This window comes from Anastrepha obliqua, chromosome 3 (assembly GCF_027943255.1).
Source record: "Anastrepha obliqua isolate idAnaObli1 chromosome 3, idAnaObli1_1.0, whole genome shotgun sequence".
NCBI lineage: Eukaryota > Metazoa > Arthropoda > Insecta > Diptera > Tephritidae > Anastrepha > Anastrepha obliqua.
In genome coordinates, this window is record NC_072894.1 from 11,956,672 (window position 1) to 11,966,222 (window position 9,551).

A 9,551-nucleotide genomic window follows, 5' to 3' on the forward strand; every position below is an offset into this window, starting at 1 on the left:
TCTTAAAATATACACAACTATCCGCTTGACATCTTTTGAAGCCCATAATATATATAATATATTCATAATATAGTGAAAATCGCGCGATTTTTTATTCCAAATTTTCGCCTGCGGCGCTTTTTTTTTAAATATATATATGTATATATACATATATATCATATATTCATAATATAGTGAAAATTTCGAATTAAAAATCGCGCGATATATATTATATATATGTATATAAATATATACATATATCCATAAATATACCTATATATATATATATATATATATATATATATATGAATAGACGTGTATAATATAGAAATAATTTGTAAAATTTTGTATTTCTATTCATTTATTATCTTCTAAAATTGTTTATTTATACGATGTCTGGCAGCACTTCGGCTGGTTGTAGTAACCAAAATAGGAGGATTCTTGGTCAATTTTACAATTTTTAAACTCAAATAACTTAAAAACTACAAGTCGCCACCAAGTGAGGTTTTCACTTTTAGAAAGTAGAATACCCCCTCTACCCCCCCTTATACTGAGTTGCTGAGGATATCGGCATATAGGTTGGCTCATGCCATGCAATCTTTTCGAAAATTTTGGTCATGAAGCGTGTGACAGCGCAGTTCGTTCCAAAATTGCTGAATTTCAGCCAAAACCAACGTCGCATGAGCATCGCTCTGGAATTGTTGAATGACGTCAACAATGATCCAGATTTATGACGAATCATGGGTATACTCGTATGGTTATGACATCGAAACCAGAGCCCAATCATCCCAATGGAAGAGTCCAAGAGAGCCAAGACCAAAAAAAGCACGGCAAGTTTCAACAAATGTCAAGGTTTTGCTCACTGTTTTCTTCGGTCACCATGACGTAGTGCATCAGGAGTTCTTACCACAAGGTCGTACAGTAAATAAGGAGTATTGTCTTGAAGTATAACCTTGAAGTTATGCCCGGAATTGTGGAAAAAAATGCATCCTTTGCACCTTTCACTCATCTTTGCTCGTGAGAGATTATTTGGCCAAAATCAACACCATTATCATGCCATAGCCACTGTATTCAACAGATTTTGCCCCCTTCCTGTTCCCAAGATTGAAGAGACCCATGAAAGGACGGCGTTTTGCGACGATCAAGGAGATAAAAGATAAATGGCTGGGAGAGCTCAAGGTCATACCAAAAAGTACATTTCAGAACTGCTTCGAGAATTGGTATAAACGCTGGCACAAGTGTATTAGTCTGTGTCAGAAAAAAGGAACCGTTATTACTCATGAAGTATAAAAGATGTATGTATGTACAAAAACTACGAGTCCCAATTACTCAATAAGCCGCGTAGTCTCCATCGTTGTCAAATATAGCCCGGCATCTTCTCGGCTTGCTTTGAACAGAACTAGATTTCGCGAACTTGATGCCTGAGTTAATTTAAACCATGGACTGGCCTCCCGGCAAGATGCGTTTACATAGTTCCCCACGCATTTTCAATAGGGTTGGCGTCTGGGGACTGGGAAGGCCAGTCCAATATGACGCCATTTTCTTGTTTTGTTGTTTCTCAATGTGTTTTTCTCCTTCAGTCGACGTTTGATGGTGTTGATACTCACATCTATTCCCTGTTTAGCAAGAACTGGTCGTGCTTGGCGTAGTCACAAAGAAGGGTCCCGCTTAAAAAGTTGGGTGATCAACTTATCCTGCTTTTTTGTCGTCTTTCGCTTCAAGCCGCGCTCGGAAAAGCCTTATACCGCTGATTCCACATCACAACAAACTTTTTCTGATTTTTTTATCACTTTTGCAGCCACGGCGTAAGATAATTTCGGCCCTTTCGAATGCGTGCGTAAAAATATCGCCCTCGAAACGCTTCGCGTACTTCTCACTCATTTTGGTTTGGTTGCTTTTACGGAAAAGTTTCGAACGACATTCACCTGAGTTAGCACTAGCGTCGTAGCCCTTGAGTGGGACTATAACGCAGCAAAAAGCAGAACGAAATATATCTTCAAGTTGCAAGAAAAAAGCCGGCTATTTTCTTCTAGCACAGACTGAATGGAAGTAGAAGACGGAAGTAGAAATTGATGAATAAATAAATATTTTTGAAGAAAAATGAAATATCACCTTATTTTTTGAACACACCTCGTACATGCATAAATAAGTATATATGTATGTATGTGCTTACATACCGCTATGTATAAACATGTATTATACATACATATATACACACATATGCATACGCAAAAAATATGGTTTCAAAACGTGCTCAAGTGAAAAATATAAAAAATACTTTCATAAATAAGTCGAAGAAATCTTAATAAATCACTAAAATTAGAAATTATAATTTGTCACGTAGATTTGGTTAATAAATCCCGCAACTAAGCAAAAATTCATTGCAGTATTTTTTGTGCACCAGAAAGTAATATTTCAATTCCATTTGAACGGTTTGCAAAGCAGTTAACCACAAAATGCGCGCGCTTCACAAATTTCTTTGGCTTTTGGTGGCATGTAAGCAAGCGATATAATCTCGATTGATTAGTTTTTATTTTATATTTACATGAAAACAGTTACAGTTTCACCAACACTAATACTTGCACGTCCCAGTGATGAGCTCGCCTCGCGTCTCGCATTCCTCGTTATGGATCCAGCGAATGATGAACGTTTCAATGAAATCGAGCATTCTGGCATGGGTGAGATTTACTATCCCGAGACGACGATGTTCGAAAAACAGCGGCAACTTAGCAAAAATATACTTCCGAACTTGAATGTGACAACCAGTAAGCCGGATGACAGCGAAGAACCGACGGAAGACAAGAGAAGTTTAATGCGTTCGATGGTTACATCGGTGTTCAATTTTATGCAGCGCTTTATCCTATGATTACGAGAGTAGTGCGAATTCAAATTCATCATATTTTACAATCTGTGTTTTTTTTTTTGCGTACTTTTCTACAAACGAATTTCGTGCTTGCGTGAAGTTGATTTTCACATGAGAGAAAATAAAGTACATAACATACATATGTACGTAGTAATGTGCATGTGCATGTATGTATGTATGTATGAATATACTATCATAAAGACGTACTATCCCAGCAAAACCTGCGTGACCGAAACACTAACACAATTACACTTTTTTGTATGTTACTAACACATATGCACTCGTATTTCTTTGGAAATCGACTTTTTTTTTGATGCTCCGTCCCCTTTGGAAAAGGTGTAAGCAGTAAGCAAACTTCATTCATATATTTTTTCTCATTTTTGCATCAATAGAAAAAAAAAAAACGGCAAGTGGCTGTCAAAGCCATAAGTCAAAAAGATATCTTTTCTCTCTTTTTGATATCAAAGTAGGCCGAGAATCAAATTGTCAACCTTTGGCAAATATGTAAGCAGTAAGCAAATTTCATTCATATATTTTTCCTCATTTTTAAATCAGTCAAAGTAAACAAACGCCGTAGCCGAGTGGGTTGGTGCGTGACTGCTATTCAGAATTCACAGAGAAAACGTCAGTTCGAATCTCGGTGAAAGCAAAATTAATAAAAACATTTTTTAATAGCGGTCGCCCATCAGCAGGCAATGGCAAAACACCAGTGTATTTCTACCATGAAAAAAATCTGCTCATAAACATATCATAAAACAAAATGAAATAAATGTATAAAAAAAAAAATTTTTTTTGTGATTCGAACCAAGGATTTCGGATCGGAAGCCCACATTGCTATCCGCTGGGCTATCGCGCTGTGCTGTCGCCGCTGGCCTAAAAGTTATTTTGTTCGTCGCTACGTTTATATGAAACTGGCACTGGCAAACGAATCCATATGTATGAAAGGGATAAAAAATCACACGTACACAAAAAATTTGGCACAATTTTCCCAACGGCCTTAACAAAGTGATTGTAAAGGGGCGGGGCTAGTGACAGTTTAACGACCACGCGTGCAGGTCATGTGCAGGGTAACATGACCACCACTCTTCTTGCTGGGATGTAAGGCGTATATAAATAAGATTTATGTGTCAGTGTTGAAGTGCAAATCAGCCACTTATAAGTGGAAAATAAAATTTTATAATTTTTTTATTACTTAGAATTCTTCTTCTTCTTAATTGGCGCTATAACCGCTTACACGATTTTGGCCGAGTTTAACAAAGTCGTTTCTTTCTCGTGCTAACCGACACCAGTTGGACACACCAAGTGAAGCCAAGTCCTTCTCCACCTGATCTTTCCAACGCAGAGGGGGCCTTCCTCTTCCTCTACTACCACCAGCTGGTACCGCATCGAATACTTTCAGTGCCGGAGCGTTTGTATCCATTCGGACGACATGACTCAGCCAACGTAGCCGCTGGATCTTTATTCGCTGCGCTAAGTCTATGTCGTCGTAAAGCTCATACAGCTCATCGTTCCATCGTCTGCGATATTCGCCGTTGCCAATGTGCAAAGGTCCAAAAATCTTACGCAGAATCTTTCTCTCAAACACTCCAAGCGTCGCTTCATCGGATGTTGTCATCGTCCAAGCTTCTGCGCCATACGTTAGGACGGTCATGATGAGAGTCTTGTAGAGTGTTAGTTTTGCTCGTCGAGAGAGGACTTTACTACTCATTTGCCTACTTAGTCCAAAGTAGCACTTGTTGGCAAGAGAGATTCTGCGTTGGATTTCAAGGCTGACATTGTTATTGGTGTTAATGCTGGTTTCTAAATAAACGAAGTCTTTTACAACCTCGAAATTATAACTGTCTACAGTGATCAGGGTGCCGATACGCGAGTGCGCCGACTGTTTGTTTGAAGACAGGAGGTACTTCGTTTTGTCCTCGTTCACCACCAGACCCATTCGCTTTGCCTCCTTATCCAGTTTGGAGAAGGCAGAACTAACAGCGCGGTTATTAAGGCCGATGATGTCAATATCATCGGCATACGCCAACAATTGTACGCTCTTATAAAAAAATTGTGCCTGAGCGATTAAGTTCTGCGGCTCGTACGATGCTCTCCAACATCAGGTTAAAGAAGTCACACGACAGCGAGTCCCATGTCTGAAGCCTCGTTTGGTATCAAACGGCTCGGAGAGGTCCTTCCCAATTCTGACGGCGCTGCTGGTGTTGAGCAACGTCATCTTGCATAGCCGTACTAGTTTTGCGGCGATACCAAATTCCGACATCGCGGCATACAAGTAACTCCTTTCCAAGTCTTAGAAACGACCCATGAAAGGAGAATCGACACACACTTAGAATTACAAAACAAAAAAATATTAAAACCTTAAATTGTATTCACACTAAATTTGCCAGACTAGTCCAGAAAACTGGTCTTGCAATTTAAATTCAAAATTCTTTCCATAAAAATGTAATGGCTTTTGTAGTTATTATATAACTAAACTAGCAAACCCGGCCCCCTTCGCTGGGCACACTAAAATAGAATAGATATGGTTTAGAACAGAAAATATATGATTTTCATATTATTTATTTCTTTATTCTTTATTCAAGCGCTTTGGCATAAACAATATTTTTTGTTTTTCTATTTGTTTTTGAGTAAATATAAAATATAAATTGAAAATCAGGAAAAAAGAAGATTGTTTTTAAATTTCAAATCAACGCATATGAATAAACAATCGTCTTTTTTCCTGATCATCCATGAATTTTTCGTTTCAATTTATATGTTTTATTAAGCATTGGAGCTTTTTTAACCATTATCCATTTATATTTAAAAAAAAAAAAACGAAAAAAATTGTTTTTTCCACGAACACATAATTTCATTCGGATTACACATTAAATTCTCAAATTTCGTAAGAAATTATTCACTGTTCCAAAATCCACTCCAAAAAAATTCACAAACAATTTTTACATGTTGCACTTACGTTTTTTCCTTATGGCATCCAAATCAGAAAGAAATATTGACACATTGTAACTCACACTGTCAATTTGACAGTTCGGTTCCGCCCCAAGCGTTAAAAAAGTAAGCGACATTATGGCTGGCTCAAAAGAACGCTGTACCCGTTGCCAGTGCTCCGAATTACAACCAAACTTTACGAAACCCATTTTCAATACTTACTTAACAATGTGCGTAAGTTTGGTTTAATTCGGTGCAAAGACACGGCGGGTCCACGTTTTGGCATATATTTCGAGACCCTAGTCATCAATAGGTATGAAAATTACCCCGTATTAAAGCACTTATCAACAGCTTTCATTTGATACCCATATTGTACATACACAACCAAAGGTTACCCGGGTCCACGTTTTGACCTATATCTCGAGACCCCAGTCACGGAGCGGCATGAAAAATACTCTGTACTAAAGCATTCACCAACAGCTTCAATTTGATATCCATATTGTACAAACACATGCTAGGGTCCACGTTTTGGTCTCTATCTCGAGACTCTAGTCACGGAGCGGCATGAAAAATACTCTGAACTAAAGCATTCACCAACAGCTTCCATTTGATACCCATATTGTACATACACATCCGAAGGTTACCCGGGTCCACGTTTTGACCTATATCTCGAGCCCTATCCACCAATAGGTATCCAAACTATACGGAAACCATCTTCAATACCTTCTTAACAATGTGTGTAAGTTTGGTTTAATTCGGTGCAGACACGGCCGGTTAGCGAACACACACAAAAAGTTGACTTTATTTTATATATAAGATTTTTTTCAGTTTGGGTCCGAAAAATCCAAATATCTTACGGAACCCTATTTTTTTCCAAAATAAAATGTAATCCATGTTACTCTTGGATAATGTAGTTTTCGAATGGTGAAAGAATTTTTAAAATCGGTCCAGTAGTTTTTGAGCCTATTCGTTACAAACAAACAAACAAACAAACAAAGTTTTCCTCTTTATAATATTAGTATAGATAATCAGTTTTATGAACTTTATATTCGTAACAAAATATTTTTTGCTATTGACACTCATACCAGTAACAGTCAAAATAGCTGATGCAATTTTCTATGTGATGCAAATGCATTAGGGCAGCTCATGAATTGATGGTTGGTTGCTTGGTTGAAGTGGTGATTCGTCCAGAATCGAACTGGCGGTTCCGCATCATTTTTTTGCCACATCTTCGCTACCAAATTTTTTAACAATTATTTACAGCACGACTATATCCAGTCTGTGCGGTGCCGGAGCATTATTAGATTGTTGACATCTAAGCCCGACAGTTGTTCGAGACTCTCGAATAGCGGTTTGTCCAGGGTTAACATTATATCCTTCCATAGGGCAGGAAATAGAAGATTGTTTCCTTTTTTCTCCGGTTGTTTACAACTGTGACAGTATATATTGTGAGGGATGCCCATTTTCTCTGCTTGTTCTCCGACAGACCAAAAGCCAGTTATGACTGCCGTTAGTCTCCAGGCGTGCCGTCTATTTTTGTTTATCAATGTCGGCGGTTGCTTGAGGTTTGCCCACCTACAAGGGCTATTCTGTTAATTTTATATTTCGTCTGGTCTCTCAACATTTTTTCGGAACAAAATATTTGAATGCGTCCATAATTTTGATGCAGGACTTGTGACGACCCTTTGCTTCAATTTATTTTTTTATATTGACGAAGATTTTTATTTACAATACTTATATCAAAAAGTTAATCAGTTACATATTCGCCGTTGCTGTCTGCAACCTCTTCCCACTTCTCAACTAATTTTTTTATGCCGATCCGCCGAAAATCGCCTGGTCTGGTGTCAAAGAAGTTATTGAGCCAGTTTTTAAGGACCTCTTTGTTATCGAAGGTAACGTCCTTCATTTGGTTTGATAGAGAGCGGAAAAGATGGTAATCGGTCGGTGCAAGGTCCGGAGAATACGGCGGATGTTTAAGGATCGCCTATTCGAGCTCTTCGAGTGCAGCTTTGACAACTTGTACAACATGGGGCCTCGGGTTGTGGTGAAGGTATATGGTTTGACCAGGTCGATCAGGTCCTTTCAGTCGAATAGCCTCATTCACGCTATGTAGCTGAACACTTTAAAGCTCCTTGTTGATCGTGGCATTCTTTTCGAGTATTTCCCAGTGCACCAATCCCACCAAACAGATGTCTTGATCTGCTTTGGATGAAGATCGGCTTGACTCACGGCTTTGGCTTATCTTCTGGAGCCACCCACACCTTTCTTTGCTTCGCATTGATGTATAGGCACCATTTCTCATCTCCCGCGAGGATACGGTACAAAAAGCGTTGTTTATGACCGCGTGTTGCTCGACGGCGGACGAAATACTGAGAAGCAATTTAATGGTGATTTTGTTTGTTTTTTTCGCTGAACTCATGAGGCGCCCGAGCTCTCAATTTTTTGGTAAATCCTATTGAATGAAGGGGATCGAGAAACGTTTTATGATCGCAGTTCATTTTTTCTGCTAATTCATGACTGTTTTAGCGACTGTTCTCTTTCGAAAGTGATTTGGGGCGTCCTTCATCGAATTCAGAAGGCCTTCCGCTGCGGGACGTGTCATCGACGTCAAAGTTGCCATTTTTGAACTTTGCAAACCATTTCCGTGCTGTGGACTCACTATGACGCCTTCTCCAACACGTCGCAAATGTCCCGGGCTGCTTCAACAGCTTTTTGACTTCGATGAGAAGAAAAGAAGAGCAGGTGTCGAAAAGGTTGATTTTTGCCCCCTGAAATAACTGAAAGATACAATTAACATAGTTATAAAATAAAATAAAATAAAATATAAAAACGCTTCTCTTAAATTTTAGGTGCACTATTTATTGACTCAAGATTTTTGCGGGAAACCTGCTTGAAACTCTGTGAGCAGGTTATTTTCTTCAACCCGATGAGCCAGCCGAGAATTTAAAACGCCCATTAGAACTTGTGGCCTCCCCTCTACCACCGTTGTATCATATTTGTAATTTTGGGTATATTCGCTATCAGATTTATTTTTTTACAATCGGCCCTTTGATGTTGGGGAATTTACTTTGCAACGCACGCAACCAAGGGAAGCTTTTTGGGTTGAAAAAAAAAAATTGCTGAAAATGTTGTTATCGTATTGTAATATATTTTTTTCTTTTTTCATACGACTTTTAATTTTTTTTCGTTGAAAAATTGTTTTTGGTTTTTTTTTTTTGATAACTTCTTTTGAAGCAGTGAACGCGATTTTTATTTCCCTTTAAGGTGTGTAAACGTATTAATTAATGTGTATGTATGTATGTATGTATCTAAGTACCTGAATATTACATATCTTTTTTTTTTAAGTTTTTCTCACCTTTTATAAATTAAGTATAATGTAAGAAAACCAGTGAATATTTACTTTTTTGCTCATAGATCTGACCAACCTTAGTCCGCTGTAGTCGTTCTTGTTTCAATTTTGGTTCATGGCGGTGGAACCAAGTCACATCCATAGTTATAGAACGATGCAAAAAAAATCTTCTTTCATTATTATTTACTGGCTCTGCCAAATTTTCCCAATTTTTATAGTGAATTTTAATATTTTCAATGCGTTGTTTAAGCGTGTATCGTTCCATTTTTATTAATGGCGTAGTTTCTACTTGTCAAATATCAAAAAATGACCGCTTCAAAAGTGGCATCTACCGAAATAGCGGGCTATTCAAAATAACACCTGTTATTTGAAAACCCGTTAGTTTTAATGTCTGTGAACATATGGAAATTTAAAAAACACCGTTATATGCGAGGC

General features: G+C 38.0%; 1 protein-coding gene across 2 annotated transcripts; it reads left to right on the top strand.

Moving 5' to 3' along the window:
• Window positions 1–2,335: 2,335 nt before the first annotated feature.
• On the top strand, window positions 2,336–3,047 carry LOC129241686 (uncharacterized). Of its 2 annotated transcripts, none has more exons than XM_054878151.1 (2): window positions 2,336–2,475; window positions 2,535–3,047. In XM_054878151.1, the coding sequence occupies exons 1-2, from the start codon at window positions 2,436–2,438 to the stop codon at window positions 2,843–2,845; spliced, it is 351 nt and encodes a 116-aa protein (XP_054734126.1). In that variant the 5' UTR covers window positions 2,336–2,435; the 3' UTR covers window positions 2,846–3,047. The 2 variants fall into 2 exon arrangements, with proteins under 2 accessions (XP_054734126.1, XP_054734127.1); XM_054878152.1 differs by having other exon boundaries at window positions 2,541–3,047.
• The last annotated feature ends 6,504 nt before the right edge of the window (window positions 3,048–9,551 follow it).